This window comes from Myotis myotis, unplaced genomic scaffold (genome assembly GCF_014108235.1).
Source record: "Myotis myotis isolate mMyoMyo1 unplaced genomic scaffold, mMyoMyo1.p scaffold_m19_p_2, whole genome shotgun sequence".
NCBI lineage: Eukaryota > Metazoa > Chordata > Mammalia > Chiroptera > Vespertilionidae > Myotis > Myotis myotis.
This window is the reverse complement of record NW_023416324.1, coordinates 5790359-5812865: the sequence shown is the minus strand read 5'-3', so window position 1 is coordinate 5812865 and position 22507 is coordinate 5790359. Positions and strand designations below refer to the sequence as shown.

Sequence of the window (22507 nt, the reverse complement as noted above, 5' to 3'; positions counted from 1 at the left end):
AGAGTGGGTCCTGAAGGTGAACTGGGAGCTGAGAAACAATCAGTTGATAACAAGCACACCTTCTAGAAGCCACCGCTTGCCCTCTGTTCTTTCACTGTTCCTTTTTCATAGCATTCTGCTCTCACTGTGTGGACGTAACAACTTCCTGAATTTTTCTGTGGACACGTTTAAATATTTTTTAAATATTTTTTATTTATTTCAGAGAGGAAGGTAGAAGGAGAGAGATAGAAACATCAATGATGAGAGAGAACCATTGATCGGCTGCTTCCTGCAAGCCCCACACTGGGGATCAAGCCCGCAACCCCGGGCATGTGCCTTTGCCCAGAATCAAACCCGGGACCCTTCCGTCCGCAGGCCGACGCTCTATCCACTGAGCCAAACTTGCCAGGGCCGTTTGAATCTTTTAAGTTCTCGGCTATTCCTAGGTTCATCGTTGCTTCAGCTGTAGGAAGTTTTCCTGTCCGTGTGTCTTGTTATTTTCTGATTTTCCCTGAAGCCTGGACATCTTTACTGCTCGCTCATGTTACTTACAAAGGACCACTGAACATTCCAGGAGCTGGTGGGGTTCCTCGTGCCGCGGTGTCAGTGTGTCCTTTCCCCAACGGGTCTCTTCCCAGAGCAGGAGGTCTGCCTGGCACCCCGGCCTGCGGGTGGGGCCTGTGGGCTGGCGTCCTCCCCTCGGTGACAGGGCAGCAGCACTCTGCGCAGGGCGTGCTCCCAAACACACGGCGAGGGCGTCACACCAGCGCGGCAGCCCCGCGCGGCGAGCCCTGGCTTCCCATAGAGACCCCTTCAGGGTCTTTAGCCAAAAAATTGATCATTTTCACCAGGAGACAAAAGCCCAGGCACCACCTGCTCAGACTGCTCCGTGTCCATGGTTACCACTGGTATAGAGTTTTTTTAACTTTATTTTAAAGATGGAGTTACACTTAGCAATTCTCCATTTCACTCCCGTCATTCAATGTGTTTGCCTGCTCTGAGCCCAGGGCTTCTCTGGGGGGTCTGATGAGCAAGTCACCTCTCGCCGTCCCCCTGGCCCTCAGGAGTGAATTCTGGGGTGAGCTTCCCTCCCCTGGGCTTCGCTTGTCACCCTCCTTTCCTCTCTTCTCTGCTTTCTAGGGGCGTGTGGGATCCTCTCCGCTGCTGCTGAGCCTGCTTTCATTTCTTTTCGGTCAGAGTTTCGACTTTTCTGCCACCTGGCCACTGTCCACCGGCTTGACGGGGGGGGCCTCTTTCCACGTGTCTAACTTGAGCCAATCAAATGGCCTTGCAAATAAGTCAAGATTTTACCAGCCCAACAATTTCAGGGAGAAGAATTCTTTTTTTAATCATCATCAGAAATTCTGACCAAAATGACAAAATGTGGATTTCATGCCACTCACGGGATCTAATTATTCAAAGAGAAAACAAAGCCCGAACCCGACCTGGGTCACAGCTGGGGTTGCAGGCCCTTTGCCCCGTGGGGGTGGGAGCGATACGGCTGCCGGCTGCTGGGCACCGACCTCAGCCCCCGGTCGGGGGTGCGCGGCTTACCCTGGCATGCGGTGACCACCTGGGGTGGGACAACAGGGCGGGCGAGGCAGCGGGCACAGGAGTTGGTGGCTGACGTGACACAGATCATGCCAGGTCGACATTCACAGACGCGGGAGGAGTTCCACGTGCAAGGTGTCTTCTCCACGAGGTCATCTGAGGGGCACAGAGAAAGGGAGGATGGAGGGTGGCAAGGGCAGCGGGTGCAGGAGACCCCGGAGGCTAGGGGTGCATTCACTCTGGAGCAATTATTCACCTGACTTCCCCACCGAGCTGGCCTTTGGCCCGCTCTGAATGCCGCTGAGCGAAAGCAGACAAGAAAGGAGTGTATCCTACATGCTTCCGCTCACAGAAAGTGCTGGAAAGTGCAGCCTATTCCATAGTGAGGAAGCAGACGGACTGCTGGGTGTGGGTGGGGGTCGGGGTGGGGGAGGGAAGATAAGGGGCATGAAGAAGCATGGGGGGGGTGTGGTGGGGGTCAGGGCGGGGGAGGGAAGATAAGGGGCATGGGGGGAGATGGGTGTTTATTACCTTCACTGTGGGGGTGGTTTCACAGTCCCATACATAGGTCAAAACGTATCAAATTGCACACTTTAAACCCGTGTGTTTTATTAGACATCAACTATCCTATATAATAAAGAGCTAATATGCTAATTCGACCGGATGGCAGAATGACCTTCCAGAATGACCTTCCGGAATGACCTCTCCCTCTCCCTCTCGGCCAGCGAATTTCATGCAACGGGCCTCTAGTATCTCAATAAAGCTGTTAAAGGCATCCAGAGGGCAGGGTGACTGGGCATGGGGATAGATGAACCAAGACTGACCCCGATTCTTTGAAACTGGTGATCGTCCATCCCATTCCCGATCCCCTCTCCTTCTGAACAAGTTTGAAATCGTCGATGATAAAAAGGCTTTTTTTCCAACAACAAATAAAAGGCTAGAGCTTTCATAAAAGAAAAGGTATAATAATGCACCTATATATGTTTGGAGACATTAGCATCCTCTATTTATGTGAAAATAGAGTCACTGCCTCAGGTGAGACCAATGTGACTTGCTCAGTAAAAGCCCTTCTTCTGGGCCGTTTACTGAGAGGCCTCACATGATAAAGGGGAGGGGCCGCACCCCCTGGGAGAGCGGGAACTGGCGGGCACCGGGGGAGTTTGTGCAAAGGGCAGGAGTGGGCTCGGCCAGGAGTGAGATGGCTGGGGATGATGACAGCTATTACCTCTGCTATGGCTATTCATAGCATCATGAGCGTGCGAGGCAGTGTTCCTAACGCTCTACCTGATTCATTCAGTTCCATCTATTTCGTTCCCACAGCTCTCTGCGATAGCCCTATTATTACGCCCATTGTACAGATGAGGAAACTGAGGCACGGGGCGGTTCGGAAGCTGGCTGGAGCTGCTAAGCTACCAAGTGGTAGAGCCAAGATCTGAACCTTGGCACTTGGGCTCCAGAACCTGTGCTCTTAGCCCCTCGCTGCCCCTCAGGCTTCCATTACGAGTTAAAGGAGTGCTCGGGCCAGAGCCGTCTCTTGTTTCTCCATCTGACGATGGCCAGAGCAACAATCCGGGCCCGTCTGCTCTTCCAGGGCTCTGGCACTCACACACCAAGAGGCTCAATGCTCCCCTTCCCTTAACTCGCGTGGGGTCTGTGACCACCTCAACAGGGAGAGGTGGTGGGAGTCACGCCGTGTGAGTCCAAGGCAAGGTCATATTGAAATTCTACCAACCATGTTGGAGAGTATCTTTTTCTTCATCATCTTACCAACAGATACCAATCTTTCTAATTTTTGTGGATCTTATAGGTAAAATAATGGCATCTTATTGCATATCTCTCATTCCTTATGAGACTGATCATTAAAAATATTTTTATTAGCTATGGTATATGATTTGTGTCTCCTATGAATGGCTCGGTTTTATAGATTTTGCCCATTTTTCTGCTTGGTTGTCATTTAAAAATAAAGCTGAAGTAATTCTTTATTTAAAAAAAAAAAAGAAGCAATGTCGCTTCTCCAATCCTCCCCGCCCCCATTCCTGGGATCCAGCCACCAGGCCGTGAGAAAGCCCAGCGTGAGGCCCCACATGGCGACTGGCATCGGCCCCCAGAAACGCAACCATAAGTGCTCAGATGCTTCCAGCCTCCAGCCTTCGAGTTTTCCAGCTGAGACCCCAGAGTCATGGAACAGAGACCAGCGGTCCCCCAGTGTCCTGTCTGAATTCTGACCCCCGGAATCCATGAGGACAACGAGTGGCTTGGCTTTCGTACTAAGTTTTGAGAGAATTTGCTACGCTGCCTTTCCTGGAACAGCGGCCCCAGGGACAGACTGCTCTTCCCTGTCTGGTCTCCCTCGACGCTGGCCGGGGTCGCTGCATGAAGAAACCCCGGACAAGGAGACAGAGTCACTCCTTCCTGCGATGGCCTCTGTGACGAGCCGGATGCTAACAACCGAAGAAGCTTGAGTCCTGGGCCACCTCCCCGCCCCGTGTGACCCTCCCGGACGTCACAGGGCAGTTGGTGGTGCTACGAGGCTGCGGGGAGCTGGCCCCCGGGAAAGCACCTCCAGATGTCAGCCTGCTGTGCACACAGCGGCCACCCCTAAGTGTCTGCTCCAAGAGGCAGCGCTGTGCGGGGACCGGAGCCCAGACGCTGGGGGCAGACACCTACGTCAGACTCCATCCCTGCACTGTGGCCTCTGCGGTCGCTTGACTTCCCTAAGCCTCAGTTTCCTCTTCTGTAAAATGGGGACAATCGCCACCTGTGCACCACACGATAGTTACGAAAATAACGGGACGAGTTTGGAACAGGGAGGCGGTTGACAAAGGTTCGCTTGCAGGGGAGAGTGAGTGCATGGAAGGTCTCTGAGAAGGGGTCGCTGCCATCACAACCCCAACCATGAGGGGGAGTCACTAGAAACTGACTCCTCAAGACACCGGAGAGCTGAACCAGGCCCAGCCCAAGACCGAACTCAGAGCTCCCCACCCCCAGCTGCTCAGTCTCTCCTGCAAGACGCCCACCCCCAGGCCCCGGAAGGCGCCCCTGGTGCAAAGACGGGCTCCTACCTCCCGAGCAGGTCACGCAGGCTGTGCAGCGGCCGTCCCTGTCCAGGTAGTAGTCCCGCTCACACTGCTTCCTGCAGTCGGTGGACCCCAGAGGGCACAGGTGCTGTGGGGACCGCCCTGGGGAAAGAAGCAGAGACAGTCCGGGTCAGGCCACCTTGGCAGAGGCCTCACCTCCCCGCAGTCACTAAAGCCCCCCCAGCTCTGTGGCCACACATGGCAGACCCATCCCCAGAGCAGGTCATGAGACTCAGAGAGGGAAGGATGTGTCTAAGGCCACACAGGAGATGAGCTCTGAGCCCCCTATCCCTTTGGTCTCGCCCCCCACATCCATCCATCCACCATTTCCACTATGCCAGGGCCCTCACTCCACCCTCACTCCTCAAAGCTTTGACAGCCCTTGCCCTTTGAGATCAGCAATGAGGCAAGGAGCTCTACCATCACAACGTCTATTCAAGCAGGCAATGCAATAAGGCAAGAAAAAGAAATAAAAGTGACAGTTTTTAGAAAGGGAGATATCCATCTGTTATAGACATGATATCCCTGAGTACACAGATAATCCCAAAGAATCTGCAGGTGCATCATTAGAACTAACAAGTGAACGAGCAAGGTAGTTGGAGACAATGTTCCGATATCTGAGTCAATTAAATGTCTGTATATGTGGGTTGAGCCATATGGAAATGTTGTTTTGATAGGTCAGCCAGTCAAATATTGGCAATTTCACACGGTTCAAAAAGAATTGGAACATGACGTATTAAAAAAGATATTGTTGGAACATCACCAGAAATATCAAATACCGCCCTAACCGGTTTGGCTCAGTGGATAGAGCGTCGGCCTGCAGACTCAAGGGTCGCGGGTTCGATTCCAGTCAAGGGCATGCACCTTGGTTGCAGGCACATGCCCAGTAGGGGGTGTGCAGGAGGCAGCTGATCGATGTTTCTCTCTCATCGATGTTTCTAACTCTCTATCCTTCTCCCTTCCTCTCTGTAAAAAATCAATAAAATACATTTTTTTTAAAAAAGAAATATCAAATACCTAGATCTCTAACAGAAACATGTAAACATCTCTACATAGAAAAAAATAATAAAGCATTACTGGGAGAATTTAAAGAAGGCCTAAACAAATGTAGGGCTATGCCACATACTCAACACTGCAGCAGTGGATTCTCTCCAAACTGATCAACAGCTTCACGGCAACCCTTACCGAAATCTCAACAGGACAGTCTGTGGGATTTGAAAAGCTTATTCTAAAATGTATGTGTTGTGCAGTGGTTGAGCACTGACCCATGAACCAGGAGGTCACAGTTCAATTCCTGGTCAGGGCACATGTTGGAGTGTCAGTAGGGGGCGTGCAGGAGGCAGCCAATCGGTGATTCTCTCTCATCATCGATGTTTCTGACTGTCTCTCCCTCTCCCTTCCTCTCTCTTAAATCAATTTAAAAAAACGTTAAAAACTAACTTTAAAAATGTATGTGGAGCCCTAACCGGTTTGGCTCAGTGGATAGAGCGTCAGCCTGTGGACTGAAAGGTCCCAGGTTCGATTCCGGCCAAGGGCATGTACCTTGGTTACGGGCACATCCCCAGTAGGAGGTGTGCAAGAGGCAGCTGATCAATGATTCTCTCTCATCATTGATGTTTCTGACTCTCAATCCCTCTCTCTTCCTCTCTGTGAAAAATCAATAAAATATATTTAAAAAAAAAATGTATGTGGAAACGAAAATTACTAGAAGAGCCAATTCTAGAAGAACAAAGCTGAAGAAGTTGCTCAACCATCCAGGAAGACTTCCCGAAAACCTGCAGGAATTAAGACAGTACAGTGTTCACACAACAGACAAGAAGACTCGCCGAAACCGGTTTGGCTCAGTGGATAGAGCGTCAGCTTGCGGACTGAAAGGTCCCAGGTTCGATTCCGGTCAAGGGCATGTACCTGGGTTGCGGGCACATCCCCAGTAGGAGATGTGCAGGAAGCAGCTGATTGATGTTTCTCTCTCATTGATGTTTCTAACTCTCTATCTCTCTCCCTTCCTCTCTGTAAAAAATCAATAAAATATATATTTAAAAAAAAAAAAAAAAAAAAAAAAAAAAGAAGACTCATGGAACAGGAGACAAAGTCCAGAATCACACCCACACAGACATGGACTTTTGACATACATTAAAGCTGGCGTGCAAAGCTGCGGGGAAAGGACGGTTTATTTGGTAAATGGTGTTGGTTCAACTAGATATCCACGTGGACACTTTACCATGACCGCTGCCTCACATCATACACACGCACCAGGGTAGATGGCAGAGCTCAACATGGAAGGCGAAGCAATAGTGAGCACCCGTCACAAAGGAAAAGATGGACCGATCTGGCTGCATTAAAATTAAGAACATCTCTTCATGGAAAGACACCAAGAAGAGAATGAGAAGGCAAGCCACGGGGTGGGGAATGTATTTGAGCACAACTGTAGGACAAAACCCAGAATTATACGAAGTCCTACAAGTGAATTTTTTTAAAAAAGCAACAAGAGAAATGAAAAAATTACATTCGCACAAAGATTTTTCAGTATTCAGTATAGCCCCAAAGTGGAAACAACCCACATATCTGTCTAAATAAGCCGTGTGGTGCACCTCTACCATGGGAGGTATTAAGTAATAAACAGGGGAGACTGGAGGGCCCCAACCCGTCGCCATGGGAACCAGGAGGGCGCCGAACCGACCCCTGCAGAGGCTCACCTGCTCTGCTGCAAGCAGCAGCACCGACCTGAGAGTCCGACACTCGGGAGGCACCCCAAACTGCTGTTAAGTGAGTGGGTGCCCCCACTGTCTACTCTGGCTCTCAGGCCTCAGCCTCTCCTCCCCACACTGGGAAGACCACAGCTCAGGGCCTGCCCACCCCGCACAGGTCACCCACCGATCAGACACCGTTGCTATGGGAAACGGCCTGTAGCTCCTCTGCAGAAATTACCTGGATCCAGCCTGGGCTTCCCCACGGGGGAGAGAGAGTTGGGAGCCCTCATCATTTTGGAATCAGCTTTGGGGGTGAGAGGAGTGTCCCCTTCAAGAAGCGGGGTCCTGGCATCGGAGCTGGCTGAGGTCAGGGTGGGCTTGGCCGGGGGGGTAGTGCCGCTGGGAAAAAAGCCAGAGATGGAACGGATGGTTCTGCTGATGGGGCAGGGGAGGTCTGTGCTCAGGGATAACTGTTTCTATGGCGCAGGGGGCCCCAGACCTCCTGCCCACAGCCCCCGGCAAGACCCCTGTCAGGGAGCCAGGGCTGTGTTTTCTACACCTTCTGGGCTTCCTGTGCCTCCTGTGCCTCCTGCGTAATCAGGGCAGGCAGAGCACACAGTAGGGCCTCAAATGACTTGCAGGGATGGCCTCTCTCCACACTCACTGCTGTGCCCGGGAGCCCAGGCACCCTGTGCTGAACCCCACCTGCCTCCCTCCCCCCAGCCCAGCTATGGTCCAGGCATCCTGTGGGTGAGACAGCCCCACACTTAGGTGAGCTGGATGGGAAGGGCCGGAGTCACCTGGCAGGCGCCCTGCAGTCCTCCGGGCTGGTGCCGCAGTCAGGGCTGGTCTCCGGGGAAGGGGGCTCGCAGACAGTGTCCCTCTGTGCTGTGCCTGCAGGGGACACAATGCCTTCAGACTTAGTATTGAGGAGTCCGAAGACGCCAGGAATAGACTTTTACCACCGCAAACCAGAGTCGGTCCTGGGTGGGCACTTGGCAAACTCAGTGGCATCTGGTGTTCACACCTGCCCAGCCTCCGTTCCCCTGGGGGTAAAGTAGCCTGATTTTCCCTGGGACCCCCCCCCCCAATCTCAGTATCTGTTTTAGGGCTGATTTCCTCCCCCCCTCCTCCTTCCCTTCCAGGAGTAGCCATGGGGCCAGGATGGACCGATCAAATTATTCCATTTCTTCCATTCCTCTGGCCAAGATGGATTGGCTCAGGGATGGGCACGTGACCTAAGCCACGCCTGTCTGAGATGCAGTGTCAAGGTTTTACTTTTGGTTGTTGGAGATGTAGGCCGAAGAAGCGGTCTCCCCCCTGGGGTTGGGTAGGGAGCAAGCCTGGAGCTGCTGGGAGGCGTCTTACAGACACTTAAGCATAGGAGATAGCGATGAGAGGCAGGAAAGGACGGGGCGCCTGGATCCAGCCATGCCTGAAGCTACCCAGAGCTGTCCCCAGGCTTTTTAATTACATGCGCCAAACATTTGAGATTTTGCCACTTGCAACCCAAAGAATCCTGAAGACTAACTGGGTGGAAGCCGAGTGGGGAGGGAAACTCACACCGTTCGCCATCACGTGGGCCTGGGTTTGCCTGTCACCCCTATCGAGTCGTAGCCGCGCCAGACAAGGCAAAGGATTATAGTAAGAACACCGTCTTCCCCGGGCTGCTGTCGGGACAGAGAGGCGCCCGTGCGCCTACCACACGGTGGGACACCCAGCAGGTGCCCAGGGAGTACCATGTCCCTTTCCGCATCTGGACTCCTGCCCTGTCGCTGAGACAGGACCCGGGGGTGGCCTTCAAACCCTCGCCCGATGTCCTTCGCTCGGTGGTCCTGAGCGATGTGCCTGCCACCTGGGCCTCCGTTTCCTCCCTGCACGTGGAGCTCATGCAGTCTGCCTCGCGGGATTTTGTGAATTTCAGGAACAGGAGCTGTGCAAGCTCTTAGCTGGGGCTTGGCGAGACTGAACTTGACCCAGAAACTACTTCCCGTTTTACAGTTGGAGAGATGTTGTCCCCTGGGAGAGCCCACGGGGGAACCTCGAAGTTAGCCAGGGTTTGGCAGCCAAAGGCTGAGCCCTCCCAACGCGGCCCTGTCCCACAGGAAGATGATGAGACCACACGGGTCATTTAAATCTTCTAGGAGCCACATTAAAAAACAGTACAGCCCTGGCCAGGGTGGCTCAGTTGCTTGGGCATCAGCCCGTGCACCAAACGGTTGCTGGTTCAATTCCCAGTCAGGGCACACGCCCGGGCTGCAGGCTCGATCCCTGGAAGGGGCAAGCAATCGCTGTTTCTCTCTCAGCAATGTTTCGCTCTCTCATTCCCTCTCCCTTCCTCTCTCTCTCTGAAAATCAATACAAAAATATTTTAAAAAGGTAAAAATAGCCCTAGTTGGTTTGGCTCAGTGGATAGAGTGTCGGCCTTCGGACTGAAGATGTCCTGGGTTCGATTCCAGTCAAGGGCACTTGTCTGGGTTGCGAGCTCAATCCCCAGTGTGGTGTGTGCAGGAGGCAGCCAATCAATGATTCCCTCTCATCATTGATGTTTCTATCTCTCTCCCCCACTCCCTTCCTCTCTGAAATCAATAAAAATATTTTTTAAAAGTAAAAAGAAACATGTGAAATTAATTTAAATATGTTTACGTAACTCAATGGATCTAAAATATTGTGTCAGCAGGTAATCAATATAAAAAATAATTATGAGCCCTAGCTGGCTTGGTTCAGTGGATAGAGTGTCAGCCTGAGGACTGAAGGGTCCTGGGTTTGATTCCAGTCAAGGGCACATGCCCAGACTGAGGGCTTGGTCCCCAGTGTGGGGCATGTAGGAGGCGGCCGATCAATGATTCTCTCTCATCATTGATGTTTCTGTCTCTCCCTCTCTGAAATCAATAAAAATATTTTTTAAATAATAATTATGAGATGTTTCACATTGTTATACTAAGTACTTGAAATCCATGCATATTCTATACTGATAGCGTATCTTAATGCCACTGGACACATTTAGGTGCTCAATGACCACATGTGGCCAGCCACTGGCATCGCCTCAGGCAGGGTGGGTAGGGGCAGCAAAGAGAGGACTCTGGCGCCACCGTGTGGCAATCACAGGGAATCACTGGTCCACACACCCTAGTTCAGTGATGGCGAACCTTTTGAGCTCGGCGTGTCAGCATTTTGAAAAGCCCTAACCTAACTCTGGTGCCGTGTCACATATAGAAATTTTTTGATCTTTGCAACTATAGTAAAACAAAGACTTATATTTTTGATATTTATTTTACGTATTTAAATGCCATTTAACAAAGAAAAATCAACCAAAAAAATGGGTCCGCGTGTCACCTCTGACACGCGTGTCATAGGTTCGCCATCACTGCCTGGAACAACTGAACTCAAGGCATTTGACAGATGGGGAGACTGAGGCCCAGAGAGCATTGGGAACACACCCCACAGATGCAGAGCTCTATGAAACCCCAGGCATCAGATGCTCAGTCCGGAGCGCTTTCCACCCCACCACTCTGCCCCTGTTTGTGGGTGGCGGGCTTCTGCGTGTCCCTTAGCAGAGTGTTTTGTGTGACCCAGCTCAAGGCTGAGTAGGAGTTAACTAAGTGAATGGGGAGGGAAGGGTGTCCCAGAGCAAGGGAACAGCATATGCAAAGGCCTGGTAGAAGGGGAAAGTGACAGACCAGGTGGGGCCCAGTTAGCCAGGGCTGGTGCTGAAAGCTGGGCTGGAGGAAGGAGGGGCCACACCACGGGAGGTCCTGGTGCAAATCGCATCCTCGAGACCCTGCAGATGGGTGCGCTTTCCCTGCCTCCTCCACGAGGCACTAAATGACTGAACGGGAAAGGGGAAGGCGGGCAGGCCAGGGGCCATGGGGCCGGAGGAGGGTCCCCTGGTCTTCTCTTTGCTCCACATATCTCAGACTTGGAGCCCAACAAACCAGCAACCCAGAGATGCCCACGTACACAGGCTTTAAGACAAGAGTCCCCTAGCCCGGCCCTCGGGGCTCAGTGGCTCAATTCCCGGTCAGGGCCCATTCCCGGGTTAAGGGCTGGATCCCCAGTGTGGGGCTTGCAAGAGGCAGACGATCAATGAATCTCTCTTATCACTGATGTCTCTTTCACTCTCTCCCTCTCCCTTCCTCTCTAAAATTAATAAAAATATGTTTAAAAAATATTTTAATACAAGTCAGTATTTATTTTATATTAAATATACCTACATAAAAATATATTTTATTATTTTTAGGCAGGTATGTGAGGGAGACACACACAAAATATGACGTGGTTTTGCAAGGGAGGTTGTGGCTGCCTGCCACGGGGAGAAACTGGGGTGAGAGCAGGAGAGAGAATTGGGAGGCAAAATCTGTGGGAATGGTGGCTGGGCTGGCTGGGAGGTCAGGGAGGGGAGGGAGAGGGTGGAGGAGAGGAGGTGGGATGGGACCTTGGAGAAGGACCAGGTCATGGGCACTTTCAGCCCCAGCGGACATGGCTCCCTCTGATCCCCTGTGGCAGTGGCACCTCTTCTGGGCTGTGGTCCAGCACCCACCTGCTCCCCCGGCCTCCCTTCTGGAAGGCCGTCCCCATGCCGCCCACATGGGACCTGTGGCCTTTATTTCCTCTCTGGCCTCCTGGCCCTCCTTGTCAGACACTCAGAAGCCCAGAGAAGGTAAGGAAGTTGCCTGAGGCCACACCGCAAGTTGGAGAAGAAAGCGGTTTCCAGTCTCGAGCCTGGTGCCCAGCCTCTTGCCCCTCTCACTCCCAGGAGTCTCCCAGGACAGAGACTTAAGGTTTCTCTCTTGCCCCCGAGAACCCCGAGGCTCAAACCATCCCAGACCCCCTCCAGCCAGGCCTGTGCCTTGGGCCCCCAGGGTCTCTCTGAGCCTGGGACACAGGGGAGGGGGAGGGGCACAGGGGCCCTGGTGCCTGGCGCACTGATGGCATCATCGTGAAAGAAGCCGTGATCTGCCCCACAGGGAGGCCGTGGGAGGCGCGGGGTCATCTGGAGGTCGGCAGGGCTGAGACGGTGTGGGCACAGATCTCAGGCCCGGGCTGGGGGTGGGGTACTTACCGGGGAACTTGACAATCGTCCCTGGGGGGCAGACGGAGTGGGGGAGGCAGCGGGCACAGGAGTTGGAGGCTGACGTGACACAGAACATGCCGGCCCGGCACTCACAGACGCGGGGGGAGTTCCCCGAACATGGCTTCTTCTCCACAAGGTCGTCTAAAGGGCACAGAGGAGGGTCACAGAGGACAGAGGGAGGGCGAGGGAAGGGACAGTCTGCCCGCGCGAGAGAGGGCTGCTGCGGCCTTCCGCCGGGCAGGCAGGGTCCTGAGGCAGCCACCTCCCAGCCCACGTCCCTGGAGATCACTAAACTGGTATTAAAAATAAATCAATGTCCCAATTTTAAAATAGGGCGCCAGGCCTGCATGGCGCAGTGGTTGAGTGTCGACCTATGAACCAGAAGGTCATGGTTCGATTCCTGGTCAGGGCACATGCCCAGGCTATGGGCTCGATCCCCAGCGTGGGGCGTGCAGGAGGCAGCCAATCAATGATTCTCTCTCATCATTGATGTTTCCATCTCTCTCCCTCTCCTTTCCTCTCTGAAATCAATAAAAATATATTTTTTTAAAAATAAAATGCACAAAAAGGACGTGGCAGGACATTAACCATGTGTTTCTAAGTGAAAGAAACCAATCTGTAAAGGCTGACTCCACTCTATGACGTTCTGGAAAAGACAAAACTACGGAGACAGTAAGGAGACCAGTGGCCGCCCGGTCCAGGTAAAGGGTAGGGGAGGAGAGACAGGCAGAGCTCAGAGGATTTTAGGGGCTGAGACTACCCTGCAAATCCTGCAACAGTGGACACAGGACATGACACGTTTGTCAAACGCCATAGAACTTCGAACACAAAAAGTGAACCTTAAAGTAAGCTATGAACTTTAGTTAATCGCGTACAGGTCCTGGCTCATCAGCTGTAACCATACACCACACCCATGCAAGGTGCTCACAATAGGAGAGGCTGTGGGGCGTAGCAGAGAGGGGGCCATAGGGGGACTCTCAGTACTTTCTGCTCAATTTTTCTATAAATTGAAAACTGTTCTTTAAAAAGATCTATTAAGGCCCTGGTTGGTTTGGCTCAGTGGCTAGAGCATCGGCCTGTGGACTGAAGGGTCCCGGGTTCGATTCCACGTCAAGGGCACGTGCCCTAGTTGCAGGCTCCATCCCCAATAGGGGGCGTGCAGGAGGCAGCCGATCAATGATTCTCTCTCATCATTAATGTTTCTCTCTCTCCCTCTCCCTTTCTCTCTGAAATCAATCTCTCTCTCTCTCTCTCTCTCTCTCTCTCTCTCTCTTCTATATATATATATATATATACATATATATATATATGTACATACGTATATATATTTATATATATATAAAATTTTAAAATGGCTCTTCTACCTTTTATTAAAAAAGAAAGATCTATTAAGTATTTTTTTAATGAGCCAAGGATTTAAGAAAATGTTTTTCCAGAGAAGATACACAAAAGGCCAGTCAGCACATGAAAAGATGCCCAACATCATTAGTCCTTAGGAAAATGCAAACCAAAACCACAATGAGATGCCACTTCACAGCCACTGGGATGGCTGCAGTCGCCAAGACAGACAACAGCAAGTGCTGGCGAGGGGGTGGAGAAACCGGCAGCTCACACCAGGCTGGCGGGGATGGGAATTAGATTGGGCTGAGGAAACCAGTTTGGCGGTTCCTCAAAAGTGTAAGCATAGATTTATTGTTTTTAGTTTTATTTATTGATTTGAGAGAGAGAAAGGAAGGGAGGGAGAGAGAGAGAGAGAGAGAGAGAGAGAGAGAGAGAGAGAGAGAGATGTCGATTTATTGTTCCACTTATTTATGCATTCATTGGTTGATTCTCGTACGTGCCCTAACTAGGGATCGAACCCACAACCTTGGCATATGGGGACAACTCTCTAACCACCTGAGCTGCCCAGCCAGAGCCAAACATAGATTTACCTATGATCCAGCAATTCCACCCCTACATAGCTACCCGAGAGAACTGAAAGCCTATGTCTACACAAACACTCGTACAGGGTCAGAGCAGCTCTATTCGTTACAGCCAAAAAGTAGAGCTACCCAAGTGTCCACCGACACCACAAACAAAACGTGGCCCATCCACCAAAGCAATCACGCTCAGCCGTGAAAAGGGGTGACGTGCGACGCCTGTTCCGTCCGGATCTGCCTCAAACACACTACAGTTAGGGAAGCCGGACACTGAGCCACACACCCTGGGACTCCACTTCCATGAAACGTCCAAGGCAGGCAAGTCCACGGAGACGGAAAGTGGGTGGGGGGATGGGAGGAGGAAAGACGTGGGAGGCAATGGGTTTCTTTGGGGGGAGGTAGAATGTTCTGGAATTCGATAGTGGTGGTGGCGGCACAGGGTGAGTCCAGTATAATAAAATCACTGCACTGCACACTTTAAAATGGTGAATTTTAGCCCCGGCTGGATAGCTCAGTTGGTTAGAGCATCATCCTGATACTCCAGGGTTATAATAGGTTTGATCCCCAGTCAGGGCACATACAAGAATCAACCAGTGAATGCATAGACAAGTGGAACAACAAAGTGATGTTTCTCTCTCTCTCTCTCTCTCTCTCTCTCCCTCCCTCCCTCTTTCTCTCTCTCAAAATCAATCAATAAAATATTTTAAAATAGTGACTTTTACAAACTAAATGAATCACAATATCCCAATTATGTTAAAAATAAGGCGCTAAGCCCTAACCGGTTTGGCTCAGTGGATAGAGCGTCGGCCTGCGGATGCAAGGGTCCCAGATTCGATTCCAGTCAAGGGCATGTACCTTGGTTGCGGGCACATCCCCAGTAGGGAGTGTGCAGGAGGCAGTTGATCGATGTTTCTCTCTCATCAATGTTTCTAACTCTCTATCCCTCTCCCTTCCTCTCTGTAAAAAATCAATAAAATATATTTTTTTAAAAAAATAAGGCGCTAAGTATTAGGAGGTCTGCACATGAGGCCCAGGTGTGCAAACTCCTTTTATTGTTCCCTAGAGCACATATATTAAAAGGGTCAGTAAATACTGTTACATAGTGCAATGTCAGCAGCTATGCATTTGCTAACTTCTATTAGGGTAACCAATTACTATTCATCTTGTTAATAATTATGTGCTAAACCTACAGGGCACAAAGGACACAAATAAAGAGCGTTCACTTTTTTCTATTACTAATGTCTGGTAGTTATTAGTTAGAGGGAGCCCAAAGCAAGGCCAGCAATGACTGACTGCCCTTCTCCATGCTTGCAGTCTGACCATGCTTTGAAATCTCATAGACTTTGGTTTTGTGGTGACCTGAGCATTTGCTGAATTAAGCACTAAGCATTTAAAAATACCAAACAGGCCCGGTCAGCGTGGCTCAGTGGTTGGGCATCAACCCATGAACCAGGAGGTCGCGGTTCAATTCCCGGTCAGGGCACACGCCTGGGTTGTGGGCTCAATTCCCAGTGGGCCGTGTGCAGGAGGCAGCCGATCGATTGATGTTTCTATGTCTTGTTCCCTCTCCCTTCCTCTCTGAAATCAATAAAAATATATATATTTTAAAATAAAGAAAGAAATAAAAACACCAAACATACTAAATGCATTATGAAAAAAATTGTTAATGGTGAATTTTATCTCAAATAGAAAAGTCACTGGTAAAAGTAATGAATGAGTGAACGCAAACATCCCTGGAGAACAGTAAGGGGCTTCCTTGGCCAACCAGAAATGACAGACTCCCTCCAATGTGGGAGGCAGATGGGACTGATGGAAGAAGGAGGCCACAGCCCAAAATACGTCCCAGAGGACTGTGCTGGGAGAGGCCCCGGGATGCTCCAGTCTCTGCGTAGGGCCCAGCAGGGACGGGCCCCAGGGAATGGGACAGGAGCATCCAGGCGGTCAGTGTCCCAGATTCCTCCTCCGCTGATGCCGCAGAGCTGGAAGCCAAGCATCTCCCCAAGGAGGCTCTGGGGGGAGGGAGCTGAGCGGTGCCCTGGGGATGGTCAGACCTGAGAGAAAGGACCCTCAGACCCAGAAGACCAGCCACTGGCAGACCCGTCCCTCCCACCTCCCCCATGGCCACTGGAGTGGGTTCCACAAGGAAACCAGCACGAAGATGAAAGGGTCCCAATTCCTAGGAATAAACTTAACTAAAGAGGTAAAAGACCTCGACTCAGAAAACTACAGGATGTTGAAAAAAGAGACAGAGGAAAACATAAACAGATGGAAGAACATACCGTGTTCATGGATTGGTAGAATCAACATCATTCAAATGTCCATACTACCCAAAGCAATCTATGAATTCAACGCACTTCCCACTAAAATACCAATGGCATATTTCACAGATCTAGAACGAACTCTCCAAAAATTCATCTGGAATAAAAAAAGAGCCCGAATAGCTGCAGCGATCCTGAGAAAGAACAAAGTAGGTGGGATCTCAATACCAGATATCAAGCTGTGTTACAAAGCCACTGTTCTCAAAACTGCCTGGTACTGGCACAAGAACAGACATATAGATCAATGGAATAGAATAGAGAGCCCAGAAATCGACCCGAACCAATATGCTCAATTAATATTTGGCAAAGGAGGCAAGAACATACAATGGAGTCAAGACAGCCTCTTCAATAAACGGTGTTGGGAATATTGGACAGATACATGCAAAAAAATGAAACTAGAACACCAACTTACACCATACACAAAAATAAACTCAAAATGGATAAAGGACTTAAATGTACAACGGGAAACCATAAAAATACTAGAGGAATCCAAAGGCAACAAAATCTCAGACATATGCCAAAGCAACTTCTTCACTGATACTGCTCCTAGGGCATTGGAAACTAAGGAGAAAATAAACAAATGGGACTACATCAAAATATAAAGCTTCTGCACAGCAAAAGAAACCATCAACAAAACAACGAGAAAACCCACTGTGTGGGAAAACATATTTGCCAATGTTATCACTGATAAGGGTTTAATCTCCAACATTTATAGGGAACTCATACAACTTAACAAAAGGAAGATAAACAATCCAATCAAAAAATGGGCAAAGGACCTAAATAGACACCTTTCAAAAGAGGACATTCAGAAAGCCAAGAGACATATGAAAACATGCTCACTAAACAAGTCACTAATCATCCGAGAGATGCAAATCAAAACAACAATGAGGTACCATCTCACACCTGTCAGACTGGCTATCATCAACAAAACAACAAACGACAAGTGCTGGAGAGGATGTGGAGAAAAAGGAACACTTGTGCACTGCTGGTGGGAATGCAGACTGGTGCAGCCACTATGGAAGACAGTATGGAGTTTCCTCAAAAAACTACAAATGGAGCTCCCATTTGACCCAGTGATCCCACTTCTAGGAATATATCCCAAGAAACCAGAAACACCAATCAGAAAGGATATAAGCACCCCTATGTTCATAGCAGCACAATTCACCATAGCTAAGATCTGGAAACAGCCTAAGTGCCCATCAGTAGATGAATGGATTAGAAAACTGTGGTACATCTACATGATGGAATACTATGCTGCTGTAAAAAAGAAGGAATTCTTACCATTTGCAACAGCATGGATGGACCTGGAGAGCATTATGCTAAGTGAAATAAGCCAGTCAATGAAGGAAAAATACCACATGACCTCACTCATTTATGGATAATAGAGACCATTATAAACTTATGAATAAAAATAGATACAGAGGCAGAGCAACATCGAGCAGACTGTCAAAGTACAGCGGGAAGGCCGGGGAGGGTTGGGGGGCGGGTAGGGGGGTGGTAAGAGATCAACTGAAGGACTTGTATGCATGCATACGAGCATAACCAATGGCCACAGACACTGGGGGGTAGGGGAGGCCAGGGGAATGTCAAGGGGGCAGTGGGGGAAGGAGACATATGTAATACTCTTTGTAACACTTTAAGCAATAAAAAAAAAAAAAAACAAGATGAAAGGGCCCCAGACTCAAACATGCACTAATGCTCGAGGAAGCAGACACAGGGAAAACAGCCTGTAGAGTCAGTCCAATCAGTATTCTCAGAGGAAACAGAGCCATGAAAGGGAGCCCCCTACCTACCCTCGCGCCCGGCTGCTGGGATTGTGAATTGGTGCAGCCACTATGGGAAACGGCACTTGAAAATAAAACTACCTTATAACCCAGAAATTCCACTCCTGGGTATTTATTCGAAGAAATCCAAAACACTACATCGAAAAGATACGTGACCCCTATGCTCACGGCAGCATCAGTCACGCTAGCTCAAAGGCGGAACAACCAAGTGCCCACCGACATGGGCAGATAAACATAGAATGGAATGTTGTTCAGCCTTAAGGGGGAAGGACATTCTGACACATGCTACCAGGTCAGGCACCGTGAGGGTTATGTGAGTGAAATAAGCCAGCCACAAAAGGATAAAATTTCATGATTCCACATACATATGAACTTCCTGGAGTACTCGATTCATAGAGTAGAATGGTAGTTGCCAAAGAGAGTAGAATGGTAGTTGCCAAAGGGTGGGGGGTGGGGGGAGCTGAGAGCTAATGTTTAGTGGGGACAGAGTTTCAGTTGGGTAAGATGAAAAAGTTCCGGTCCTGGCCAGGTGGCTCAGGTGGTTAGAGCATCCTCTCAATACGCCAAGGTTGCAGGTCCCATCCCGGGTCAGGGCACATAGAAGAATCAGCCAATGAACGCATACATAAGCGAACAACAATTCTCTCTCTCTCTCTCTCTCTCTCTCTCTCTCTCTCTCTCTCTCTCTCCCTCCCTCCAAAAAATCAATAAATGTTAATAAATAAATAAATGTCATCATTTTAATGCCATAGATAGTATTATCTTATCCTCTTAAAAGTTCCTTCTTTCCATGTATGTGTAGTCTAGCTACTAGCCTACCCGTTCTTCTCTCTATACAGAGAAGCGTCAATCATCCAGCGATGGGGGAGGGGCAGAGTTGGCTTTCTTCCTTGCACTTCTCTATTGGTTGAATTTGGGGTAGAAAACGCCTATAACTTTCACTTAATCAAATGCAGGCATTCGTTTTAAAACTTGAAAGCTCTACCAGAGAAATGCTCACAGAAATAAAGAATGGCAATACTAGTATCAAACAAAAATGGAATCCAGGCAAACACCTTATGAGGAACAAAGAAATAAAAGGTCCAACTTGCCAAGAAAACATAATGTTCATGAACATTGTACCTAATGACACAGCTTTGACATATACAAAGCAAAAATAGGACACAAGGAAAATCTGATGAAAAACAAGCATATTGGGAGATAGATTTTTTTAAAATATGTTTTTATTGATTTCAGAGAGGAAAGGAGAGGGAGAGATAGAAACATCCAGGATGAGAGAGAATCATTGATCGGCTGCCTCCTGCACGCCCCCTACTGGTGATCAAGCCTGAAATCCGGACTTGTACCCTGATTGGAATCAAACTGTGATGCTCAACCTCTGAGCACACTGGCCGGGCAGGAGATAGATTTTAACACATCTATCTCAGAAATCAACCTTTGTGAAGGTGACAAAACTAAATAAGAATGTGTATTGTTTTCATAATACCATGAATAAACTTAATCTAATAGGTATATGTAGAATTCTGTATGGAAGAAATAGAATATACATTTTTTTTCCAAATACACTAAACATGCTAAGAAATAGGAATATTCATTAGGCCAAGAAATCACAACACATTTCACCACCCCCCAGAAAACCCACACCAAAGCAAAACACACACCAGGTAGCACACAAACCACATTCATGAAGCATAAGAAATTCACAACAAGGTGCTTATTTGAGAGAGTTCTGCTGGAAGCTCTTGGTGTCAGACCTTCACTCCAAACTCCAGGTGGGCCCCTCACCAGAGTCGTGTGACTCTGGAAAGGCCCTTAACCTCCCTCAGCCTCTGAGTCCTCACTGTAAAGTGGGGAGAAGGAAAGAATCTTCCCCTGTGGGTCCTGCAAACATTAAACTCAATAAATGTGAGTCCCTCCCTTGAGGAAACACGTTAACTAAGTCTCTCCAAAAAGCATGGGCGCAAAAGGTCATGGCTGGTATCAATTCACAAATCCAGAGGGGTAAACTGAGGCACCAGGGGGCCAGGTCAGAGTGCAGTCACCAAATCTCGATGCTCCCCCCCTTCTAGGTTCTGTCTCTCCCCAGAGGGCCCCCCTCTTTGCTGGAAGGAGCCCTGGAGGGGAGGACAGGCTCTTACCTCTGCAGCTCACGCAGGCTGTGCACCGGTTGGCCCTGTCCAGGTAGTAGTCCTGCTGGCACTGCTTCCTGCAGCCGGATGGCCCCTGCGGGCACAGATGCTGTGGGGAGGACCCTGGAAAAGAAGCGGAGAAGCTCCAGGCCAGACCACCTTGGCAAACTCTCAGTGGCACCCCTTCCACTCTCATCCCCGAAGCCCTTCCCAGCAACACTTCTAAACCCCCCAACATGTCAGCGCAACTCATGACGGAGGCGTTGATGCCCCCAAGAGGGCAGGCCTTGCCTCTGGTCGCCTGGCAGGCAGAGCAGCGCAGGTCAGGGAGAAGAGCTGGGCCTGGATTCCAGGGCTGCCACATGCTAAGCGAGTAGCCTTGGGCAAGTGACAGTGACCACAGGGGTACTACGTTAATAATAGGATCATTGAAAGGATTAAAGGGACTGTGAAGACAAGCATGCGTAGTCCCACAGCAGTCCAGGCACACAGCAGGCACTGGGTGAGCACTGTTTGGGGTTTGTTTTGTACTATATTTTTATTGATTTCAAAGAGGAAGAGAGAGATAGAAACATCACTGATGAGAGAGAATCATTGATTGACTGCCTCCTGCACACCCCACACTGGGGATCAAGCCTGCAATCCGAACATGTGCCCGACTGGGAATCAAACCGTGACCTCCTGATTCATAGGCTGACACTCAACTACTGAGCCACACTGGCTGGGCAGGAGCACTGTCCTTATTATTCCCAGAGTCCCCTGCATTGTGGGAACCGGGGAGCCATAGTCCTAATCCAGCCTGACTGAGAGGCTGGCAAAGCACCCAGCAGGCCCTGATGGGAGAGGCATGATGCTGAGACCGAATGCACGGGGCAGACGTGTTGGGAACGTCCTGGATGTCCACAGGGTGTTCACCTGTCCTGCCCCACTTTATGTCTGTGAGTTCTAGCCAGGATGTCTCCCACAGCCCTTCAACTGAGCACGTGACCCAGGCAGGCCAATCAGAATGCTTCATCCTTGATGATGGACACATGACCCACGCAGACCAATCAGAATGCTTCATCCTTGATGATGGACACATGACCCACGCAGACCAATCAGAATGCTTCATCCTTGATGATGGACACATGACCCACGCAGACCAATCAGAATGCTTCATCCTTGAGGATGGACACATGACCCAGGCAGACCAATCAGAATACTTCATCCTTCAAAATTAGCACGTGACCCAGGCAGGCCAATCAGAATGCATCTTCTTCAACACTGTGATTGGCTCATGGGACCCATGCCAGCCAATGAGCCCATCTCTGAGTTTCACAAAAGCTACTGGAAAAGAGCCCCCTCTTTACTGGTTCCTGGTTCAAAGGGCGATTTGGGCCAGAGCTGCCCTGTCCTGGCTGCTGCAGCTCGGGCTGGGTCCACCTGAGAAGGAGGTGACTCCGAGGCCAGGCGAGGCCACAGACGCGGAGAAATGGACTCCTGATGACGTCATTCAAACCCGAATCTATGGCGCCATGGATTTCTCTGTCGTTGAGCCCACTGTTTCTCTTTTGTCTGGATTGGACCTGAGTCAGGCTTCTGTCAGTTACAACCAAAAGGCTCTAGACCAGGGTTCTCAGCATTGCCCGGGCCCCTTCGTCATTAGGGGGCGCCTGTGGACACTGCTCAGAATGATGTTTTCGGTGCACAGAATTCGAGGCCGATGACTCATTTGGGGGTGGGATTTTCCCGCTCAACTCACAGCTACGGAGCAGCCGGGCGGGCAGGAGGGCGCAGGCACTGATTGAGGGACTGAGGATGAGGCCCTGCTCCCAGGGAGCTGACCCTCCAGCCGGGGGAGGAGAGGGCAGCGAGTCACATGGAAATCAGCACGTTCGCTCCCAACGTGGATACAAACTGGAGAGGAAAGCAGGAGCGGGGGACAGGGGTGGGGGCAGCGGGCTGGAGAGGGAGCCCTGGGTCTGGTGGCCCCACCCGGCCCACGGG

General features: G+C 50.2%; 1 protein-coding gene across 1 annotated transcript in view; it reads right to left on the bottom strand.

The window, feature by feature from the left end:
- The window catches only part of TNFRSF8 (TNF receptor superfamily member 8), a 66713-nt gene that overhangs the window by 24682 nt on the left and 19524 nt on the right, over positions 1–22507 (bottom strand). The window contains exons 3-8 of the mRNA XM_036353098.1: positions 20531–20644; positions 12360–12512; positions 8098–8191; positions 7536–7696; positions 4593–4709; positions 1534–1686 (exon numbers count right to left, since the gene is read on the bottom strand). Coding sequence (XP_036208991.1) covers positions 1534–1686; positions 4593–4709; positions 7536–7696; positions 8098–8191; positions 12360–12512; positions 20531–20644 — 792 coding nt within the window. The remainder of the gene's footprint in view (positions 1–1533; positions 1687–4592; positions 4710–7535; positions 7697–8097; positions 8192–12359; positions 12513–20530; positions 20645–22507) is intronic.